The 24,998-nt window shown below is 40.6% G+C and overlaps 1 protein-coding gene across 4 annotated transcripts in view; it reads left to right on the top strand.

The window, feature by feature from the left end:
- SPAST (spastin) overlaps window positions 1–24,998 on the top strand; it is a 66,367-nt gene that overhangs the window by 15,996 nt on the left and 25,373 nt on the right. For all 4 annotated transcript variants that reach the window (XM_024212099.3, XM_024212097.3, XM_024212098.2 and 1 more), the window contains 4 exons: window positions 8,620–8,813; window positions 9,866–9,999; window positions 10,364–10,457; window positions 22,661–22,735. In XM_024212099.3, the coding sequence (XP_024067867.2) occupies window positions 8,620–8,813; window positions 9,866–9,999; window positions 10,364–10,457; window positions 22,661–22,735 (497 nt within the window). The remainder of the gene's footprint in view (window positions 1–8,619; window positions 8,814–9,865; window positions 10,000–10,363; window positions 10,458–22,660; window positions 22,736–24,998) is intronic.

Below are 24,998 nucleotides of genomic sequence, written 5' to 3'. Positions count from 1 at the left end.
GGAAAAAGCCTTTATTTGATTTTTTGTTGTTTTTGTTTTTAATATAGGACAGGTATTGATCTAAACTCACATTAGGTTGCTTTAACTAAATGTCAGTTTGTGCTTGTAATAGATTTTATATTTTCTGCTCTTAAAGTAAAGAAAACACAGCAACAGTTGCCATTTTTAACTATAGGTTTTCAAAAAGAACAGGAGTACTTGTGGCACCTTGTAGACTAACAAATTTATTTGAGCATAAGCTTTCGTGGGCTACAGCCCACTTCTTCGGATGCATAGGTTTTCAGTTAGAGAAGGTTTTTTCCTCTTTTCTCCCAAGTGACGGTACCAAGAATACTAAATTGTCACACAAAGTGTATTTCCAGTTCAAGTGCTACATACATGAAGCAAAAGTCTCCTGAATTTCATAAACTGTTAAGAATTAGAAGGCTGTTTAAAGCCAACAATGTGATGTAATCAGAACTATAAGCCCAATTTACTCATACACATGCAGTGTAGACTAATCATGTTAAGTAAAATACAGTTAAACACCAATGGAATTAACAAAACTCAGCTACAGAACTCAGAGCACAGCAATCAGTCCTTAAAGTGACTGTCAACTTGAAATCTAGTCAATTGAGTTTAAAAAAAAAAAAAAAAAAAAAAAAAAAAAAAACTTTCAGCAATTCACTTGCCTTTGAATGCCAAAACTATTATTCGAACTATATGGCCACTTTTCTATTAAAAAAAAAAACAAAAAACAAAAACTCGGGCCTTTTTTGCTTCATTAGACACAAAAACAAACAAGGAAACAATTAAACTAATTACATATGTTTTAATTATTTTGTGTCTGAACAAATACATTGTCTTCTGAAATTTTTCTGTTAGATTAGATTTTGGTTTTGTTTGAAATGACGATGGGTTTTTTTAAAAGTCTGCATTTTTATTTTAAGTTGACATTTAAGCAAAACTTCATAACTAAATCAAGCTTAAAAACTGATAGTATGAAATGGCCAAATAAAACTTTGGTTGTCTGCATCCAGATGGCTCCAAGTTTAAATATATACACCGTACCCAACTTTTGCAAAAACATAGGCTGCTTTCTCTTCCATGTTCTCCACTTTTGGTTTTTTGCTCAGTTCTCTACACTAGTTTTCTAATGTGAATAGCCCAGAAAAAGGTTTAATAACTAGGCAGTCTTTAATTTTGGCAAGGAATAGTTCTAGCACTCATTGCTTCTTTTCAAAAGTTCCCCACATAAGTACAAATTATCTCCTGTCCTTCAAGGCAGGAGTCAAAACAGGAGGAGTCTGCCTCTTCTGCAATAAGGTCATCTTATTTTAAAAACAAGTACATTTTTCTCTCATCATAGGTACTACCATAAATTAAAAGTTGTGCTGGACAGCAGAATTGCACTGGTTTTCCACATTGGGCTTAAAGCCTGTATGACAGGGGTTCTCAAACTGGGGGTTGGGACCCCTCGGAGTCGTGAGGTTATTACATGGGGGGGGGGTCGCAAGCTGTCAGCCTTCACCCCAAACTCCGCTTTGCCTCCAGCAATTATAATGGTGTTAAATATACAAAAAAGTGTTTAATTTATATGGGGGGGGGGGTCGCACTCAGAGGCTTGCTATGTGAAAGGGGTCACCAGTACAAAAGTTTGAGAACCACTGCTGTATGAAGAAAACTAACAGTTTCACAGTCTAAAAAATCTTCATTTCTATTAAAATGCCTTATTAGAATAAATGTTTGTTCCATTTTTTGAGTTTCAGAAACTATTATCTAAGGTACTTACGTGACCTCCATTGCTCTAGTATTGCCTCCCAACCTTCAATGTAGTTATCCTCTTAATATCCCTGTGAGATAGGGAAGTACTATATCTCCATTTTACAAATGGGAACTGAGCCACAGAGAATGCGACTCACCTAAGGTGGCACATAGGAAGTCTGTGGTGGAACAGGATCTTGAACCCAGGTCACCCCAGTCCTGGGATAGTACCCCTAGCCACTGGATCTTCCTTTCTCTTATTTCTGTTATATACATCTCTCTCACGTTCACCAGCTACTCAGATAACTTTCATACTGTGAACAACGAGGTTTAATTAAAATCCATGGATATTTTTCTACCCAAGGCTGCTGAAAATGGAGAAATGTTTTGCTACAGATTTGAACTGATAAATTATGTCCTTGCTGGATACTTACACTTAAAGAAAAAACACTGTCAAGGGGAAAGTTACACTGCCAAATTTCGGGATCAGTGGATTATTCGTATAGATTCACACTCCCCACTTGTTCAGAGTCTTTTGTAAAGAAATTCCTGAAGTAGTGAAGGGTAACTGAGTCACTCTCTCTTCTGTATTTCAGAACATTGTGTGAGCAGTGGCAGAGGTAGATAATGGAATGCCTCTCCAGGTAACAAGACCTGGACTAACAGGCTAGGGTAGGTAGGGTAAAGTAATGGAGACATTTTCTCTTCTTCCTCTCTGGCCCCTCCAACTCCTGGCAGCAGCTAGGAGGCTGTAGGAAGGGACAAAGATAGTTACTTCTCCCTCTACAGCAAGAGGAAAGCTTCAAATTTATCAGACCTCTACTACTCACAGGCTGATCTGAAATACATAATTCCCAAATAGGATATAGAATGAGACTGAGAGAGAGGTATCCAAACGTGCTGCTTCTTCCTGGTATCTGGGCGTTTCATTAGGCTGTTGCTACTTGACCTTACTGGAGGGGATGCCACCCTTGTCTTTGCATCTGTCTATCTAGATGTCTGGTAAATTTTTCAAGTTCTGTTGGTAAGGATAAGGTGCTTACAGTCTTGTCTTGCATTCTTTGTAAACATGCTGTCTTTAGTTCTGTGTTAGTCAGTTAATCATCCTGCCAACATCCTTCCTGCACGTACCCTTCAATTACAACAAGAACATAAGTGTAATGTTAATTAAAAAGTGCTTTGACTTTAGAACATCTGGCTTTTTTTCAGTTGCCGCTATTACAGTGGGTCAAAGCCAAACACCTTCCAAGGCCCATTCTTCTGTCTAAGTAGCTGACTGCATTTCTCGTGGCTATTCTTTGGCAGGCCTGTATCATCAAGGTTTTTCTTTGAAAGCATTATTATTATTATGAGTCAGTCTTTAAACTCTGTGGCAGAACCTGTTTCTGACCCTCACCTCCCAGGCCAAATACCCCAATGTATATTCGGGTGTCTCTACTTTTCATTTTGAAAATTTGGTCCCTTGAATTTTTATAAAACTCTTTACTATTGTGACACTGATGTCCTCTTTTATTTGTGCAGCTAGTCATTTATAGATGCATCTGTGGAGCTCTCTAGAATGTAGAAGTGAGTAGTCTTGTGACAAAACTTACCTCTGGAGAATAAGTTACTTAATGTACCTGTTGTTGTTGTCTTTAGACTAGATTCCAACAAACCTACCCAAATTGTTCCATAGTGATAGATACATTTTGTAATAAAAAACTGAGGCAGTAGAGGTGACTTTGTAACTTCTAGCAAGGGCAGGCACAAGTCTTTAACAAGTCTTCATAGTTTTATTTTAATATTAATCCTTATGTGAGAGATGCTTCAGTAGTAATTAATTGGAATATTGCAGTACTCCTAATGTACTTACTTTGCCTTACTCCTTGATCTCAAACTATGCTGAAATTCATTTTAACATTGAGTACCTCAAGAACAATTGGACGAAGTACTGTACAGCTCTATGTTGGTACAGTGTTAGTTTGGGTATTCAGCGTTTCGGTTTTAGCTTACGCTTGAAAATGTTTGTCAGTATAGGTATACAGATAGATATATTGGCAAGCCACCTACTGGAGACGTACCTTTTACTGGTATAGCTTAAACTAGTTCCCCAAACAGAGTAAGCGATTTAAAAAAAAAAAATTGTTTTTTTTTTTTTTTTTTTTTTGGTGGGGGGATGCAGTATAGGCAAAACTAGGGCTTTTGCTGGCATAGCTTCTTCAGTCAGGGGGGGGGGGGGGAATTCACACTGACATAGCAATGCTGGCAAAACTTTTACAACTTAGACCAGGTTTCAGTAGATTTTTAACTTACTTAAAGAGAAGTTCAGGGAATTAGGCAGTTCCTACGTTTCTTTTAATTTGAATGGATGTTGCTGAAATATCTGAGCATGGATTTACTGAATGGGAATATTATAATGAACTTGACTATTCAGTGAAAGCTCTTCCAAGTGAATAAGGGACTAATAATTATGAATGATTTGATAGTCTTGTATTTGGTGCCCAGATACCAGTGTGATGGGTGGATCAAAATGTAAATATAAACCATCTTTAAGATCTCTTTTAAAATGGAAATAGATTGCATAGTCATGATTTTGTTAGCAGAGATGCACTAGAATTGCTGACTCACTGATTTTAAATCTGAATAAAACTCCTTTTCCTGTTGTTTGACATTAGTAAAAAAACTTTTCAAGGAGAAACATGCTGTTCAAGAACTCTCTCTTAACCGTCAAAAGCACAAAAGTTGGCTTATTCTTTTTTGAAATGAGCGAATTACTGTTTTTAATAGGAAAGCTGAATAACACATTTAAAGTGAACATTGGAACAGTCTTCCTAATCCAATACTACTTTTGTTCCCCAATTTTTAGTATTGTCAAGATTGGGAATTCAACTGCATGTTTCATTGGCAGAGTGGGGGGAGGGATAGCTCAGTGGTTTGAGCATTGGCCTGCTAAACCCAGGGTTGTGAGTTCAATCCTTGAGGGGGCCATTTAGGGATCTGGGACAAAAATCTGTATGGGGATTGGTCCTGCTTTGAGCAGGGGGTTGGACTAGATGACCTCCTGAGGTCCCTTCCTACCCTGATATTCTGTGATTCTGTGAAAGCTTATATCGTATTCAGACTGCTTCCTCATACAGTGTAGTTTGGAATCTGGGACCTTTGTTCTCCATTTCATCGCGGTGAAAGCAACTGCTTCTTTGGCAATCCTCAGACAGAATTTGGCTGTCTGCTTATTCAGGCTGGGGGTTGATGAGCTAGATGGATATATATCATAGACTGCAAGAGGCCTTTATACCCTGATTGTTACAACTTAAATTTTCAGTGTTAGGGCTGTATGAGGAACAGACAAGTAGCAAAAACACAAGATATACAGAAACAAAGCAGAGTAGAGGAGACTTTACCATTGGCATAATTGCTGAATTGGGTTAACCAGGCCAGTATAGAACACGTAATTCAAGTTCCAAATTGAAACTAAGCTATCTGGTGTCTCATTCTTGAAATTTAGATCTAAAAACTTAGTTCTTTATATACCAATTCAAACTTGCCAAGGCATCTCTAGATGCTGAGATTTCTTTAAGTCTATCATCTTGAAAAGATGATGTGACACAGTATATCCATGCAGCTTTTTGGGTTGCAAAGTATCACTTTTGACCACAGAGCAAAAATCAGCCGTAATTAGTTTCTTTTTAAAAACTGCTTGTGATTTTTAGGAATATTCACAAGTATACAGCAAAATGTATCTGTTTAGGATGTGATATTTTATAGAGGTAAGCACAAGAAACTGAAGTACTGTTCTGCAAAAGATACATATCACGGTATTGCCAATCCCAAGAATCAAAAATTCATGAAATTGGCATAAATCATGAGATCTAAACAAATTGCTTTTTTTGGTATACTCTTTGAATTTTTAGGCAACCCCTTTCTCCCAAATTTGTGTTGAAGTGTGAAAATATCACATTTTCAGGAATATCTACACTGCAGTCAGAGCCGTGTCCGCAGCAGGCTAGCTTTGATCAAGTCAGATTGAATAACAATAGTAGTGAAACTGGTGGCATGGACTAGCCACTGAAGCAGATACCTGGCATCCCGCAACCTGGGCTGCTACAACTGCACTGCTCTTCTTATTCACAACTCTTTTAATGCTGGGTTAAAAATGTGGAATTAATAGGTGCAGAAAATTACTTTTGGACTTCTTAATGTCCTGAATGGTGGCAATGAAAGTTACTGTATTAAAAAATGTGGACCTGAGGAGCTTTTGGTTTTCTGGAGACAAAAGTAGATTGAGTGATAGTTCCAATTTTATGCCCCATTCCCTCTGCCCCAATCCTCCTCATCTGCCATTTCTACTTAAAATTGTGACAATCTGATCTTTTGGCTGGGGAGAGGTTTGGTCATTGGATAAGGTGTTTGAGTGAAGGAGGAAAATAGGCTTCACTTTTAGAAGTCTTCTAGAGGTTATTTTTTAATCTACCTCAAATGAGTTATCTTAAATAACAAATCAGATTTGTTTTTTCCCTTACTGTAATATAGTACACCTCTACCCTGATAGAACGCTGTCCTTGGGAGCCAAAAAATCTTACCATGTTATAGGTGAAACCGTGTTATATCAAACTTGCTTTGATCCGCCGGAGTGCGCAGCCCCATCCCCCCAGAGCACTGCTTTACTGCATTATATCCGAATTTGTGTTATATCGGGTCGTGTTATATTGGTGTAAAGGTGTATAGTGGGTTTTTTTAGAACGTTGGGTAGGTAACTTTGGAGTAACCTGCTACAAATAATCAGTTCACGGATACTCAGACTTCAGTGCCAATTCAGGAGTTCATACTTTTTAAAGTTAAGGCTCTGAGTTTATAACTCTGTAACCATAGCCTACAGAGTTTGTGAACTTTTAAGCCAAAGAGTTTTGGCTCAAGAAACTTACCAATTATGCAAGCATATCCTCCCATAGTTCACACATTTAGCAACTTAATTCTGGTTCCAACATTTTTGGAAGCTTAACACATCTCCAATTTATAAATGCCTGGACCAAACATCTCCAGTTCAAAAGACTTGCCTAACCACTATGGTAAAGCAAGGTCCTTAGATGTTTCTTGTGAGGTGTCCTAGCTGTATTTTTACTAACCACTGCTGACCTTCTGTAACTTGTAAAAGGTTGGATCTCTGGTGCAGGAAGGCTGTTTAGGCAACACCTATAGTTCATGTAAGGTTTGTCACACTAACAGCTAGGCACCACAAAGTTCCTCACTTGAGCTTACTTCTAGATAAAATTTGTATGAGGATTGTATAAATGTGATAACTTTGGAAGGGCTACTAAATTTTTTTAAGATGAATAATGGACACTATTAAACCTAATGCTTCACTGAAATATTCCTGCTTGACATTTTTATATATCTTTTTGAAAATACAATGTTTTTTACATTTTGAAAGTGCTTTCTCTAGAAAACAAATGTTCTAGGAAGAAATTAAAAAACACTTCAGAAGTTTAGTTTCTTTCAGGAAATTCTTTCTTGTTGAGGTTGAAAATGTGCATGTTTAAACCAAACATTACAGTCTTGAAGTTTAAAAATAAACCAAATAAAAATATTTGAAAATTGGTAAACTTGTAGCTGAAGTTCATCAGCCAACCTTTCTTAACTCTTATGTCTTATCCTCTCTACCTGTACAGAAAGCAGGCTTTCTTTAGTAATCCTGTGTCATGTAGCCTCATCTGCACTTCCATTACAGGCTACAAAACCCAATTTTGCCTTTCCTCACTGTATATACTGATGTGGAAACTAATGCTGTGCACTGACCATAAATCCAACCCTCCTCTAGTCCAGTTACTTGTTACAGAACCATAGATACTGTATCTTGCCATCCAACATCCACCAATCCTGAGAACCTCATTTCCTCCTGTACAATTTACGTGTACAGACTGGCTACCCCAGTATACTTACTTTATTGACCCTACAGATACAAGCCATATACCCCTCTTAGCATCTCTGTATGTACTGGCCGCAGATGACTGTATCAGTGACCAAAACTGAGACCTTCTTACTTACCTATGGAGGAAAGCCAGAGCAAGCAAGTATCGGATGTATTGCATTATTTGTATTCACTAGTTTAAGATGGACCTGTATCGCTATTAGATGTATGGTAGGCATGGAGGCTGCCTTAAAGATGTTTGTTGTATGAGAAAACTAAACTCTGAATTTCTTCACTCTTGGCCCTTAAGAGATTCCAACTTGTTTATGGTTGGAAGTTTTTATAAATCTCAACTACCTTAATATTTTTAGCGGGAAATGAAAATCTGACCTTCTAAATAATCGAATTAGAAAACTACACTAAATGTTGAATGTGCTTAGTAAATTACTGTTAACTTCTTAAGCACAATGCTGTGGGCATTACTTTTCTTAGGGAGAGGGAAGCTTTGGATCTGGCAATTTAAGACTTGGCAACTTTTGATTATTACAGGAATTTTGTACTCCTGAAACGTTTGAATCCTTATCAGTATCCTCCCTTTAATAGTCCCTTGAGATAGTGGAAGAGGGATATTGTTTATCAAATATTTGCTAAAAACTGCCTTTTTTTTTTTTTTTTTTTTTTTTTTTTTTAAAGACCACTAACTAGCATAGATTTCAAAGTAACCTTTTAAAATTAAGGGTTAAACTTAAGCAAAAAGCAACAGTGTTTTTATGGTATCCTAAAGGATTAGGCTTTTTTACTACTTTAAAAAAAAAAGTGAAATGGTCTTTGTCAGCAAGTTAGAATAACTCTGACTTCAGGTAGACTTTTTTAACTTTTTAACATGCTAAATTTTGTAACTGAGATTGTGATATGTATAAACAATTTTATTAACACTATACTGCGTTTAATATGCTGTCATGACAACATTGGCTTTCCTTTTTCCTTTGTAGAATGTGGAGCTGTTCCAAAAAAGAAGGATCCATTAACGCACACGAGTAACTCCCTTCCTCGTTCAAAGACTGTTGCAGTTGCAAAAACTGGATCCACAGGCCTTTCTGGTCATCATAGAACCCCTAGCTATAGTGGGGTGTCAACTTTCTCTGTATCTAGACAGGGAGCCAATCCTGCAACTTCAACACACAAGGTATACCAGAGATGAAAACTCCAGCAGTTGTTGGGCACTTAATGCAAAACCCATGCCAAGCTCTAGTTTTACTAAATGTAGCCAAACCTCACATTAGCAATATTTCAGTTTAGGATGAGAATACTAAATGCACATGTTCAGTTGCTTATATTTTAAAAACTAAATTTTTGGTCTGAAACTTTTTGGGCTTGGTCTCAGTTCCAAAACTAATTTAAAAAAAACCCCCACAAACTCCAAATCATACTTTATCTTTAAGCCAAGAATGTTTTTAATTGAATTAAAAGGGGTTTCTTTGTACTCAAATGGTATTTTAAAACTTATTGCCCACTAGAGCTAAAAGATACCTGGAAATAATTTTACTCAGGAGCCCTAGACGCCTCCTTTTTTTCGTTCTTCTTCCTGTTCCCCATAAACCATGCATGTACAAATATCTCATTTCTTAGCCCTAGTGATCATGCTTAAAGAAGGTCAATTACATAGACTTCACTTGAAGTACAGTAGTAAAAGGTCTATGCCAGTAAGACAAAATGAAACAATTAGAAAGGAAAACAAAGATTAGAGAACAGGAAGAAAAGGACAAGAGACAGAAAACCGGATTAGAAATCTGATGGTGATTTGTGTGCTAGCATGGTGTGAGGGGATGAGGGAAGGGGACCCATTGCCAAAGCAGTACAAGGGTGGGTCTTGGCTTAGTAAAAGTTTGGGACTCTCCAAACTATTGGTTGATTATGGTCTTTTTTGAATGCACACTGGGAAGAATGTCAGTATTCTTATGGAAAGTGAATCCAAATAGAATATTTACTAATCCCTATTTTCTACATATTAGTATTTAACTTTAATTTTAGAAAAAATAATTACAGCTGCAAGTTCAGATACTTTAGCATAGTGGATACATTCGGCTGGCCCGTGACACCTATATCAAAATGCCTGGCACCTTTTAACATGCTAAGTTTTACAACTGAAATTGTGACACATATAAACAATTTTATTAACAGTGTGCCTTTAAAAACTGTATTTGAGAAGTGTGAACTGATTTTGTCTCTTGTCTTAAGACTACTTCAAAAAATAGCCGAACAAACAAGCCTTCTACTCCTACAACTGCTGCTCGAAAAAAGAAAGATATGAAGATATTTAGAAATGTTGATAGTAATCTTGCTAATCTAATTCTGAATGAAATTGTTGACAAGTAAGTCAGACACACAAATTTCTTTGTATTCAGAAGTCAAGTAACTCTCTTGGGATTGTATTTTGAATGAAAAACTAGTCACATTTCTTCTTGGGGAAGGAATGAAAACCAGTTAGTAAGTTTCCTGAGTTGGATAAAACTACTATCTTTCTTTTGAAATTTTACTTTCATGTTGACAGTGAGCTAACTAGTCTTAAGAATGAATAAGTGCCTACAGATAGCAAAATGTGCAGTAGAATGAATTAGCTTCAAATTGGTTCCTTAAAGATGGTTAAATGCATGAAATCAGTCAGCTGCAGTGTGTGGTTTAAAAAAAAAAAAGTATCCCATTGTTAGGCTAATTGATATTCCATTTCTTTGTTAGTGGACCAGCTGTCAAATTTGACGATATCGCTGGGCAAGAGCTGGCTAAACAAGCACTGCAAGAAATTGTTATCCTTCCCTCCCTTAGACCTGAGGTAAGCATTGAGTAATTTTTATCCTGTTGTCACTTACCTCCAGCATCCAAGAAATACGTTAGTGATGTCATTGTACAGACACGAGTAATTATATATAACTGTATATACACATTTTGCAATAGAGCAGTCATAATGAAATGCTACAATGAGGTGAAGAGTTAATGCAGTGGAATCTCTTACAGCACTTCCACAGGTCTTCAGAGGCTTTATAACTCTGTCTAAATGTGCTGTGAGGAGAGGTGTCTGTGCTAGCACTTTCACAGTTTATACAACCAGTGGTAATGCAGTGGTATGAAATGTCCTGAAAATGCAAGAACGAAGAGTTGGTAATAATAAACACCAGTCTAGAAATAGTTATAGTTTGAAAAAACGATGGGAAGTTAGCGAGGGAGCAGGCTATTGCAGAACTAATGCAATGTGGCAATAGCAAAGGGCTAACTGTGTACAGACGTAGTAAGTGGTGGAGGCCAGAATTAGGTAAGTGAAGGAGAAAATGAGATCAGAGGTAAATTTAAGGCATGACATGAACTGATGAAGAGTCAGTGAAAATCTTAGCCCGGTGGTGTAGTAATACTGTATGCACGAGTAAACTGTGAAAGCTTTTTGAACGGACCGTTTTATGTATACGAGTGACTTAGGAGGCTATAGGGAGATGTAGTTATCCAGGAGTGAAGCGATCAGTTCAGTATTGTATCAGTTGGAGCACATGCAGTCTGTATATTGGGAAAGATAGAAATTAGATTTGTTTAGTGTTTAAGCAATCATGTATAGGTAAGCTTGGAGTCAAGGCTGGCATTGAGATCGATTTAAGTATACACCGTTTGGTATATTTTAAGTTTTATAACTAATCTGTACACGCTTTACGTGAAGTATGCTAGCAGTTTAGATTTTAAATGACTGGTTCTAATAATCTCAGGTGCCTATCAGTGGTGGTATCCAAGCTTCTATAAATATAAACTTTGATTTAAATCTGATCTAGTTTTTGCCACTTATGCTGGAATTTTTTGCATTTCACTCAGCTTGGATAACTAAAATAGACTAGAAGTGTCACAGCACACTATTACTGAAAAATTGCTTACTTTCTCATTTTACCATATTATTATAAAATAAATTGATTGGAATATAAATATCGTACTTACATTTCAGTGTATATAGAGCAGTATAAACAAGCCAGTGTCTATGAAATTTTAGTTTGTACTAACTTCTCTAGTGCTTTTTATGTAGCCTGCCGTAAAACTAGACAGATATCTAGATGAGTTGATGTACCCCCGGAAGACCTCTGGGTACCCCCAGGGGTATCCATACCCTTGATTGAGAACCACTGGTTTAACTTACTCTTGTAGCATCATGATACTACAATATTGGAGATGTGAAAACTACAGGGCAATGTTTAAATTCAAGCAAAATATTGTTAGCATTCATAAATGTAAAAGTAAATGAGGTTTAAAAATGAATTTTGGACCTCAACTGCCTGATAGTATCTCTACAAAGAAAGAGCAAAGGTGAAGATGCATGAAGATGAATCAGCTAGATACACAAATGAGTATTTTACTTGCAAAGTAAGATGACTGATATCTTGATAGCATTTTTGTGGAACAAAGTGTTCTGTTCAGGATGAATAGGAAAGTGTTAATGAAAGACTAAAAAGCACTGTACATCATTACAATTGGTGGTAGTTACATCTGAACTGTGCAAAGAATTGGATCTTGTGGGACACAAAAGTGGTCTAGCTTCCAAGGCAGACTACACACCAGTGACAGTCAAGCAGTGGCCAGATACACCAGTGCAGCATGGGGGCTTGAGGCATTCTAAGAGAATCAGGCCATCAACCGTATCAAATACTGCATTGAAGTTAGAGGATAAATAATATGAGGGAGTCATGGTTTGAGTTCAGGACTCACTGATCACCCTAAAGAGGACTTCATTGCTATGGATCAGGTAGAAGCCAGATAGAAACAAATCAAAGATGCTGCGAACAGTGAAATGGTTGAAGATATGAATGTTTTTCTCCATTGTTTTGCTGAGGGGTAAACTAGAAGCGGGGCTGTAGTTGACAATGGGTGCTGGGGAAGGGTTGAGGATATGTTTGCCTGCCAGTGGTGCCTGTGAACAGAGTTGGGTCATTTTTGCTAAGTATAAAGCTGTTTAAGAGAAGTAACATTGAAAACTAGAATGGGGAGGCAAGGTGAGATGAAATAAGTGGGTATGAGGTCCACTAATGAGATAAAATTTGCTCTGCAAAGATGGAATGCTGGTGATTGGTGTAGGGAGGAATAGCTGCAAGAGTTGTGCTCACTGAGCGGGGGGAATGGAAAGTTGACTGATATACTGTATGATGGGGTGTAGTTTTATAGTGGATGGATTAAATGGGTAAAAAACACTGACGTGAGTGGGAAGCAAAGCAAGAGGAAGGAGCTGAAGAGTGATTGGGTGGAATATGGAGAGAAGAGGCAAATAAGGGAGACGAGGCTGTAATGGTAGCTGGAGGGGCACAGGAGCTGTAAGAACAACAGAGTTAGGAAAGCTTGAATTCAGTGTGTGTGAAAATGTTTTGTTGTAGGTAACACTGTCTCGTATACTGGTACATGATTCCGAGTGGTCATCAAAGTTCAGAGGAAATAGAGGCTGCAATGGGTAGTGGAGGTCAGTATATAAAGGTAATGGAAAAGGAGAACAGACTAAGTGAATTGTTTCTGATCTTTGAAGGAGGAATCCACACTTGTTAAAACCAGACTTGATGCATTAGAGTATAAATTAGGACTAGCATTTAAAAAAAAAAAAAATTGGCCCATGCATTTGGTAGATTGGTGCCACATGTTTCTGCAGATGAAATATACATAATTCAACCAAAATCACAGTTGGAAATCAAAGCAATGAATAGCTCAAATTAAGAATGCAAATGATGGATTAATCACACTTGAAGGACAAAAGAACTGAATATTCTTTACTGATTAACTGAAGACTGGGACCAGGCAGAGAAAAATAATGTGGATTAAATATGGTTTGAAATTTCTTGTGAAACAGACTCCTTTAGAAAGGGATGGTAGAGGTACGGAACAGGTACAGAGAAGGGCCACTAGGATGATCCGAGGAATGGAAAACCTGTCGTATGAAAGGAGACTCGAGGAGCTCGGTTTGTTTACCTTAACCAAAAGAAGGCTGAGGGGGGATATGATTGCTCTCTTTAAATATATCAGAGGGATAAATACCAGAGAGGGTGAGGAATTATTTCAGCTCAGTACTAATGTGGACACGAGAACAAATGGATATAAACTGGCCGTCGGGAAGTTTAGGCTTGAAATTAAACGAAGGTTTCTAACCATCAGAGGGGTGAAGTTCTGGAACAGCCTTCTGAGGGAAACAGTGGGGGCGAAAGACCTCTCCGGCTTTAAGATTAAGCTTGATAAGTTTATGGAGGGGATGGTTTGATGGGATAATGTGATTTTAGTCAATAGGTCAATAACGTACCATCGTTGGTAATTAGTAACAATGGTCAATGATGGGATATTAAAAGTTACTACAGAGAACTTTTTCTGGAGGGTCTGGCTGGAGAATCTTGCCCGCATGCTCGGGGTTCAGCTGATCACCATAGTTGGGGTCGGGAAGGAATTTTCCTCCAGGGTAGATTGGCAGAGGCCCTGGAGGTTTTTCGCCTTCCTCCGCAGCATGGGGCAGGGGTCGCTTGCTGGAGGATTCTCTGCGACTTGAAGTCTTTAAATCATGATTTGGGGACTTCAACAGCTGAGTCAAGGGAGAGAATTATTCCAGGAGTGGGTGGGTCAGCTTTTGTGGCCTGCATCATGCGGGAGGACAGACTATATGATCATAATGGTCCCTTCTGACCTTAAAGTCTATGAGTCTATGAGAAAGAATTGTATGTTCAGAGGACCATTTCAGAGATGGAATAGACTTTCTAAGGCTGTAGGATGGCATTAAATTGGCAGATTAAGTAGAGGTAGAAAGCTCCTCCCCCTCTCCAATTTTGATTGTATTCCTATTTGTATCAAAGTGCTAGATTATGTAGCAAACTAAGACTAAGAACTTAATAGCTTTTGGAAAGCATATTAATACGTTGTAACAGGTAATTAAGGTATCCATTTTAAATAATTTCTTCAACATTGTGACAGCAAAAAAACCCAAAAGCTACAAACAGAAATCTAAGCTGGAGGGGGATCAGTCCAAATGGTACAGATTTGTGGATAGCTGGCCTGGGGGAGTCCAGCAGTGCCCTATAGTATTCAAGGGTGAATGGGGTTGTATACCCTGGCAGAGGTGAAAAGGTGGAGTGTGTTCAGTGTTTTAATTCTTGTGGATATTTTGAGGGCATGGAGGGGAGAATTTCATAGGGCTTCAAATGACTTGGACATGGGGTTCAAAACTTAGGTCTTCTGCTTACCTTTCCCAACCTGGGTATGAAGCTGCAGCTACAACATCCTCTGTCTTCACTAGAGTTAACTTAGGCATTGCCCCAATCCCCTCCTATTCACACACAATAGCCTCTCACTTAAGTTTGGTGCTTTAAATCCAGGCTAGTGGGCCTGGCTGAGGGTAGAGACTAGAGCTTGCATGTTGCTTTTACTCAGGATAGTAACTCACCAGTTTTGCTGTGAGGATGCGGAATAAATCATTTGAGCACTGGTTGTCCTCCTGTTGTTTACCCCTTTGTTCCCAGAAGGACAGACAAGTTTTCCTACAAGTATGTCACTGTGAAAGAGCGGTTTAGCTTACTGTAGCACAAACAATGATGGGGTATGCTTCCAAAAGTCTTGGCATCACACTTGGGTAAGTCTAGCACCAGTGAAGACACAACAACTTCGGATATGGCATTGCAGTTTAGCTGCTCAAACCTGGGTCAGGCTAACCTGAGTGCCAATTTCCTGAGTTAATGCTGCATTGAAGACATACTTTTACTATAAGAGCTGTAGGGAGAGGAGGGCTCAAGCCATTCCCTCTCTAGCAGCAGCCATTGGGCTAAAAAGCAGAATTGGGATAGTGTAAGGTTCCGTATTCGCTGAGGAGTCAGCCAGGCATTTACAGTTTGGCACTCTCCATTACTCCCACCCATATTTTGTCTTTCAAAAGATAGGCTCCAATCTGAGGCCATTTTGTTACAAAGGCAGCAATTTCAAACAAATGATTGAGTTTCTAGAGGTGTCTTTGGAGGGTAAATTAGATCTTGTGAAGAATTGGGTAAGAGTAAGGCCAGGTTGGTTAATTGGTGGTTCTTCATGCTAGCAGGCCTTGGAATGGACTTTAGGATTTTCTTTGGCATGTTATAAGAAATTGAACAGATTATCTGCAGTCCTTCTAAAACGTGAATTGTTAATGATAGGAGCCAGCAAGAACTGAGACAAGAACTCTCTCTTTTGGCCATGTAGCTGCAGCTTCCCTAAACTTTCAGATGTCTCCATCAAACATTTTGTTCTGGTATCAGTGAAAAATGGGGTTAAGGCCACAGTTACCTTAGCTGTTAACAGACTGTATCTCCCTCCACTTTGTGTTCATATTGAAGCATCCTAATATTTTCTGTGCCTGCCAGTCCTGTCTTCTGTGAGGCTTGAGCTGAGGTCATAGCCCCAGTAAGGAGTTTGTTAGGCTCTCCCAGAGAGAGGTGGAGGCAGAGGCCTACACCAATGCCAGAAATTCAAAGCAACAGTGGTGTAGTGCCAGGTTTGTAGCAGTGAAGAGTGTCTCAAAAGAGGGCCACCTCCATCTGCTGCTGTTCGTTACTGGTGGATACTTAACTGGCTGGCCAGTCTCAGCACTTGAATAAAGTACATTAAAACCTCAGTTACGAATACAAGAATTACAAACTGAACGGTGAACCACACACCTCGTTTGGAACCAGAAGTATGCAGTCAGGCAGCAGCAGAGGCAACAACAACAAAAAGCAAATACAGTACAGTACTGTGTTAAACATAAACTACTTAAAAAATAAAAGGAAAGTTTTAAAAAAAAGATTTGACAAGGTAAGGAAACTCTTTTTGCGTTTGTTTCATTTAAATTAAGATGGTTAAAAGCAGTATTTTTCTTCTACATAGTAAAGTTTCAAAGCTGTATTAAATCAATGTTCAGTTATAAACTTTTGAAAGAACAACCATAACATTTTATTCGGAGTTATGAACATTTCAGATTTCAGAGTAGCAGCCGTGTTAGTCTGTATCCGCAAAAAGAACAGTCTCTAAGGTGCCACAAGTACTCCTAACAAATTTATTTGAGCATAAGCTTTCGTGGGCTACAGCCCACTTCATCAGATGCATAGAATGGAACAATAGTGAGGAGAGATAGATATAGATATACACATACAGAGAACATGAAAAGGTGGGAGTTCCCCTACCAACTCTAAGAGGCTAATTAAGATGAGCTACTGTCAGCAGGAGGAAAAAAAACGTTTGTAGTGATAATCAAGATAGCCCTTGGGGAAATAGATTCAATGTGTGTAATGGCTCAGCCATTCCCAGTCTTTATTTAAGCCTAAATTGATAGTATCTAGTTTGCATATTAATTCAAGTTCAGCAGTTTCTCGTTGGAGTCTGTTTTTGAAGCTTTTCTGTTGCAAAATTGCCACCTTTAAATCTGTTACTGAGTGGCCAGAGAGGTTGAAGTGAGCTCCTACTGGTTTTTGAACGTTATGATTCCTGATGTCAGATTTGTGTCCATTTATTCCCTTGAGGAATTCCACCATGACTTCAACAATTTCCATCCCACCATCAACCTCAGCCTAGACCAATCCACAGAAGCGGTCCATTTCCTTGATGCTACTGTGCTAATAAGCGATGGTCACGTAAACACCACCCTATACCGGAAACCTACTGACCGCTATACTTACCTACATGCCTCCAGCTTCCATCCAGGACACACCACACGATCCATTGTCTACAGCCAAGCTCTAAGATACAACCGCATTTGCTTCAATCCCTCAGACAGAGACAAACACCTACAAGATCTCTATTAAGTGTTCTTAAAACTACAATACCCACCTGCTGAAGTGAAAAAACAGATTGACAGAGCCAGAAGAGTACCCAGAAGTCACCTCCTACAAGACGGGCGCAACAAAGAAAATAACAGAACGCCACTAGCCACCACCTTCAGCCTCCAACTAAAACCTCTCCAGCGCATCATCAAAGATCTACAACCTATCCTGAAAGATGATCCCTCACTCTCACAGATCTTGGGAGACAGACCTGTCCTCGTTTAAGACAGCCCCCCAACCTGAAGCAAATACTCACCAGCAACCACATACCACACAACAAAAACACTAACCCAGGAACCTATCCTTGCAACAAAGCCTGATGCTAACTCTGTCCACATATCTATTCAAGTGACACCATCATAGGACCTAGTCACATCAGCCAAGCCATCAGGGGCTCGTTCACCTGCACATCTACCAATGTGATATATGCTATCATGTGCCAGCAATGCCCCTCTGCCATGTACATTGTCCAAACTGGACCGTCTCTACGCAAAAGAATAAATGGACACAAATCTGACATCAGGAATCATAACATTCAAAAACCAGTAGGAGCTCACTTCAACCTCTCTGGCCACTCAGTAACAGATTTAAAGGTGGCAATTTTGCAACAGAAAAGCTTCAAAAACAGACTCCAACGAGAAACTGTTGAACTTGAATTAATATGCAGACTAGATACTATCAATTTAGGCTTCAATAAAGACTGGGAATGGCTGAGCCATTACACACATTGAATCTATTTCCCCATGTTAAGTATCCTCACACCTTCTTCTCAAACTGTCTTAAATGGGCTATCTTGATTATCACTACAAACGTTTTTTTTCTCCTGCTGACAATAGCTCATTTTAATTAGTCTCTTAGGGCTGGTCCACACTGGGGCGGGGGATCGATATAGGAAACGCAACTTCAGCTACGAGAATAGCGTAGCTGAAGTCGACGTTTCCTATATGGAACTAAAAGTACCTACTTCGGGTCCACGCGGCGCAGGCAGGCTCCCCCGTCGACAGCGCTTCCTCCTCTCGGTGAGCAGGAGTTCCGCAGTCGACGGGGGAGCGCTTCTGGGATCGATCTATCGCGTCCAGATGAGACGCGATAAATCGATCCCAGAAGATCGATCTCTACCCGCCGAATTAGGCGGGTAGTGTGGACCAGCCCTTAGAGTTGGTAGGGGAACTCCCACCCTTTCATGTTCTCTGTATGTGTATATATATCTCCTCACTATATGTTCCATTCTGTGCATCCGAAGAAGTGGGCTGTAGCCCACGATAGCTTATGCTCAAATAAATGTGTTAGTCTCTAAGGTGCCACAAGTACTCCTGTTCTTTTTGCGAACATTTCAGAGTTATGAACAGTTTCCATTCCCAAGGTGTTTGTAACTCTGAGATTCCATTGTACCAGAAATTACCAATGGTTGCATCCCTAACAAAGGAGAGCTATCACTGTGACATGCTCAAGGATGTTACTCCAGCCCCAGCAGACTCCACACTGCAATCTGAGTTGACCATGAAGGAACAACCCTTATTGTGAAAATAAAATAAAGATTGGACCCTATACTACTACTCCTGTGATGTGAGGCTCTCTATAGTTTCTTTATTTCTGTAAATGTTTTCTCTATTTGGTTTTTACATTTGTAGTAGCAGATCCTCACTTTCCTTTTCTTTAATGGAGGATCTTGACTAGATTTTTTTTTTTTTTTTTTTTTTTTGGGGTGTGGGGGAGAACTTAAATAGTGGTTTCACATGAGCTACAGTTCTGCTTTCCTCTCAAATGAGATGGGGAGGATGCACTGATTCTTACATCTCCCTCAAAGTGCAAAATGCAGACCTTGTATTTCAAATATAGAACAGAACAATTTTTATTAAAACATTGGTGGCCATTTGTGTTTAAAGAAATAGTCCATGTGCTTTTACTAGTGCTATATTTTGTTGACTTTAGAAGGGAAATGATTCATTTTGGTGACTTTCATGTTGACAAGGTTTCGGATTCTCGCACATATCTTTCAATTCTATGACTAATGGATGTTGAGGATGTTTCTGGCAGCATTTGTTCTTTGTCTCATTCTGTTAGCTATGGTTTTGTCGGCCCTTTCCCAGAATGGGTAGTATCTCTCTTGTTTTGTTCATCTACAATCTGTCTTGGATGATAAGGTTATTCAGATAATATTTGATTTTTTTCCTGTCTTATTCTTTAAAAAATAGATGCAAATCAAACCCAGTTCATGCCCATTTTCAGCAAGTACAGGAACTGTAGACCCACCTACTGAAATAATTTTTAATAGGGGTGGCAGGTGAGAAAACAACTGTAATGGTGGTTGATACAAGATGCTAATAGCTGTTCAGCACAGCTTGTTCAGGAGAGGAAGCTCAATGTGCTTAAGGTTTTGTGTTTTTTCTGAATTAATAGTCATCTTCAAAAAGTAATGTTAAGAAATAACACCACTGACCTCCCCTCTCAACTTTTTCTTATTTTTGTTATCGTAAATGGTTTAAGTCCTTCACTACCTACACATGCTATTGTAACATAGGTACAGCTTTACCAGTGCTAGCAACAGAGGAGAGGAGATGGTAATACAGACCGGCTGCTAGCATTTTTTTTTATTTTGAGCAAAGTTTAAATATGCTGGTAAAAATACCTGAAGTTCATCTACACTAGCACTCCAACCAGTGGAAGAGCTGATGTTAGATCTGTGGTGGGGGAATTCCCTGAAATTCAGTGTAAATGTAGCCTGAGGCAGTTTTTCATGTTTGTGACCGATGGGGCGCTATTCCTGTTCAGATCTTTCTTAACTGGAAAACAGAGCAAAGAGAAAATTTTCTTTCTAGTCTCCCATTCTTGAGTTGCCTGACCCCTTGCTTATCCGTCTATTTCTCTAACTCTTTCCTGTTTTATCCTCCCCACCACTCCCTTATTCATTGGGGGAGGACAAAACCTTATTTATTGGGGCTTGTCTGTAGCATGGCAAAGGGCTCCAGAGGGGTGTCATTTGCAGAGCATTCTAATGGGTGCGCTCTAACTGCCCCATGTAGACCAGGCTGGTGCATTCTGAAAGGTAACTAGTTCTCATTAATGTAAATGTAAACACAAACTAGGTACCTAGCAGAGTCTACACAGGGCACTTAGAGCACAGCATGTTAGCGCACTTTATGCCCCTGTGGCATGCTTTGCTGACACTTTCTAGACAAGATTTTAGTCTCACCCTTGGCTCCTCACAGCTTTTCCAAGATCAGTCCCTTCTTTGTTTTCATCCATGACTTCATACACAAATTTCCTCTCTTTCTGTCCACTCGCTTGCTTCACTGTAACCCCTCTACATACGACCAAGACCTTGAAACTTTCTGCTTAAATGCTCATTTGAGAAACCAGCATCTCACCCTCCCTCTGGAGGTGTTAACGTCCCAGTCAGTAGGCCCAACCTCACATCCCTGCCTCCCACTCTTGAACCATGGTGGGGAGGATGTCAGTACCTGATAAGTTGTAGACTACAGCTCTCCCAGCACCACAGAATCTCTAACCATGCCTGGCTTAAACTCAACTAGAGAATACTGAGTGTTTGGGTTAACAGTGTTTAACTGAATTTCTTGTGCTATATTCAAGCTTGCAGAAATTAGTAAAGTATGTAGTTTCTTTTCTCCTTTCTCCTTAATCAGAGGCAAAATAGCTTAGTCAGTGTAAATTAGGGAAGTTGTTCTGAGTTTTAAGGGTCAATACAAATTTATAGGGATTCCAATAATCATTGAATCTCTAAATTGCTACTTTGTTTCACTGGAAGGACTTTATATAGGGCCCTATCAAATTCAGGGTCATAGGATTTTAAAAAACTTAAATTTCATGGTTTCAGATACTTAAACCTGAAATTTCATGGTGTTGTAACCATGGGGGTCCCAACCCAAAAGCAGGTGTGGGGGGTGGGGGAGAAGGGTTGCAAGGCTATTTTAGGGGGTCACGGTACTGCCATCCTTACTTCTGAACTGCTTGCTGGTAGCAGCACTACCTTCAGAGCTGGGTTCCCAGCCAGCAGCTGCAGAGCTTCCTGCAGTCAGGGGAGGTTCCTTGAGGTGGGTGTGGCCTGGCCTCAGAAGCAGCCTGTGCAGGGGAAGAGAAAGTCCCGTCCCTCCCCAGCCTGGCCAGGACTAGCAGCTGGAGTCCAGTGCATGGCAGGAGCACCCGTCCAGGGTGCCCCCAGCCCTGGCCTACCCCTCCCTGGTTCCAGGTCTAGCACTCAGGAGTTAAAGGGGCCTTGGCGCTCTGTATGTGTGTGTGTGTGTGTGTGTGTTTGGAGGGGTGACCATGGTGTCGCCCCTCCCCCCCCCACCCCAGGGCCCCCGGGGGGTGGCCCAGTCACCCCCCCCCAAGGGGCGGGCCCCCCCCCCCCCCCCCCAAAGTGATGACCCCTTGCATACCATGCCACCCTCATTGTGAGTAGCAGCACAGAAGAGGAGCTGCCTTCAGAGCAGCTGCCTTCAGAGCTGGGTGCCTGGCCAGCAACTGCTGCTTTCTGGCCACCCAGCTCTGAAAGCATTGCAGAAATGAGAGTGGCAATACCATGACCCCCCTACAATAGCCAGATTTCAAGGGGGAGACCAGATTTCATGGTCTGGAACTCGTTTTTCAGGGCCATGAATTTGGTAGGGGCCCTAACTTTAAGGCTGTAACAGAACATAGTGCTTTCAGATTATTTTGGGGTTCAGACTTTCTAGGTAACCTTACTGTTAGAGAGTCTAAGAACTGGAAGATATTGTATGCAATATAAGTCCTGGTTGCATAATTGTATTTTTTTTTTTTTTTTTTTTTTTTGCTAATTCCTCCCTTCCATCTGTTTAAATTTTAATATTTGCACTAAAACATTATTTTTGCTTCAGTTAGTTTTCAGCAATGCTGTGAATGTCTTTTCTGCTATCACTATTTCTACGTTTTTGTTTTTATATTTCCAAAGCACAATTGTACTTTGGCTTAACTTTTTTAATACCTTTTTTGTAATTTTTGTTTTGTTCACCATGAAGTCGCTACCTTTTAAGAAAGGATGTCTTTATGATATCTTCGGGATTGTAGTGAGCCCTGAAATATTTTACTGAATACAGTATGTTTCATTATGGAAAATGGAACTCTGGTATTTAAGGAACTAAAATGCTATATTCTAGAAAACTACTGATTATTTTTTTAATAGAAACTCATGCTTAGTTGCAATATTTGTAACCCTGCAAAGGCGTTTACTCTAATGCAGTATCTCTCTCAGTTATTTACAGGACTTAGAGCTCCTCCACGTGGATTATTGCTGTTTGGCCCACCAGGAAATGGGAAGACTATGTTGGTGAGAAAATTACTATGCCTTATTTGGTGGAACTCTAGATATAAGCTATTTTCAGGAATTGTTGTTTTTCTTGTCTGTGAAATTGAGAAATCCTCCACAGGGATCTCCTAAATTGTACTGTTGTGATCCAGTGCTATTTAGTAACAGTTCTGTATTTTTATTTAGTAGATGGCTTCTGTTTACAAGTAACTAATTTCTTTCTAAGAAATTCCTTTCACTGAAGAAAGTGAGCATTTGTGTACTGAATGACCTACCTCATTCAGTGCAGGGGCTGAATGATATGCAGTGAATGAGACTGGGAAATGTATTTGGTGGGTATTCTTATCTGACATAAACTGTATACTATTACATTTCCTGCATATGCAACGTGGCTGAGCTAACAAATGTGGAACCTTTACTTCTGAATTTTCTGATGTTTCAGATTTTTTTAAGACTATAATTTTAACACTGTTATATAAGTGTGTGTGTGTGTGTGTGTGTGTGTGTGTATGTATGTATGTATGTATGTATTTAAAATAAGCTCCCGCAGGCGGTCTTTATCGCAATCCAGGTCGGGATCTCGGTACTGGCATGACCGTCGGCACCGTTCTTGATCCCGGTACCATTCCCCGGCACCGCGCAGAGACCACTCTCCTGTGGGTTGGCACCGTTCCCAACAGAGTCAACGCAGGCATGCTCCGCACTGCCCTGGCCCTTGTGCTCCGCCTCACACTCTTCCCAGTCGGACGGTGCCTCTCGCTCAGCCTATCCCGCACCGGGCCAAGCAGCGGACAACCTGGGTCACTGGCAGGACAAGGCCGAAGACCCTGACCAGGAGCCTGCACAGTGGTCTTTCTGGACCCTGTGGGCGTACCACCAAGCCCAAGGGGTTCCTCCCGCTCGGCCTCCGGTACTTGGGGCTCTGAATGGGCTACTATCAGTTGTGCGCGCCTCCCCACCCCCGGAGGGGTATGGAGGCACCTGCACCCACCCCAACGCAGGCTCCAGACCCCGGTACAACTGATCATGGACATCAGGACCCCTCACAATTGGACCCACCACCGGATCCATTAGCCCCTGTAGCATCTACCTCATCTTCTCCAGATGAGGCAGTGGCGGGGACAACGACCTCGGGTCGTCCCCGTCCCCCCCTGATAGACCTATGTGCTCACCAAGACCTTTTACGTAGGGTGGCATGTAATATGGACCTCCAAGCAGAGGAGATAGTGGAGTTGGAGGACCCGGTGGTGAGCATCCTTTCAGCTGACGCCCCATCCCGGGTAGCGTTGCCTATCATCAGCACCATTCAGGCCAACACCAAGACAATATGGCAGACCCCTGCCTCTATCCCACCTACGGCCAGAGGGGTGGAGAGGAAATACTTTGTTCCCTCTAAGGAGTATGACTACCTGTATACTCATCCTTAGCTCTGTTCACTGGTGGTGTCCTCAGTGAACGCAAGGGAACGGCATGGTCAACAGGCAGCAGCGCCCAAATCTAAAGACGCCAAGCGCTTCGATTTGTTTGGATGAAAAATTTACTCAGCGAGGGACCTTCAGCTCAGAGCCGCAAACCAACAGGCGTTCTTGAGCCGTTATGATTATAACTCGTGGAACTCCATGGGTAAATTTAAGGAGTTGATTTCACGAGAGTCCAGGGATGAGTTTGGGGCTTTAGTGGAAGAGGGCAAAAAGGTGGCTAGGACCTCCTTACAGGCCTCTCTTGATGTAGCGGACTCTGCGGCTAGGACCCTGGCGTCAGGCATAGCTATGCAACGCATCTCCTGGCTTCAGGTGTCTGGCTTACCGCCAGAACTGCAACAGACCCTGCAGGATCTACCATTTGATGGGCAGGGCCTGTTCTCGGATAAAACGGACTCTAGGTTACAGAGCCTAAAAGACTCGAGAACCATCATGTGCTCCCTGGGGATGCATGTCCTGGTTACCCAGCGCAAGCCCTTTAGACCACAGCCTCAAAGGTTCTACTCTCCCCCTCGTCCAAGGCAGGACTTTTACAGAAGACGTGGACGAGGTGGTAGAAAGAGATCCACCGGCCACCAACCCGGTCAGAATCAAGACCCTCCTAAACCCATCGTCAGGGCCTAAGCAAAATTTTTGAAGGTGCGCCCGAGGACGGCGTACTAGTCACCACCCAGGATCCTTTCCCTCCATTTTGAGATAGTTTCTCCCATTTCCACCATGCGTGGTCCCTTATAACTTCAGACCAATGGGTTCTTCACACAGTGGAAAGGGGATATTCTCTCCAATTTTCTCTCCCCCCCCCC

The sequence above is a fragment of the Terrapene carolina genome, unplaced genomic scaffold (assembly GCF_002925995.2).
Source record: "Terrapene carolina triunguis isolate 2854851 unplaced genomic scaffold, T_m_triunguis-2.0 Scaffold85, whole genome shotgun sequence".
NCBI classification, from domain to species: Eukaryota; Metazoa; Chordata; order Testudines; family Emydidae; genus Terrapene; species Terrapene triunguis.
Note: the sequence above shows the minus strand (reverse complement) of the source record. Positions and strands in the feature narration are given on the sequence as shown.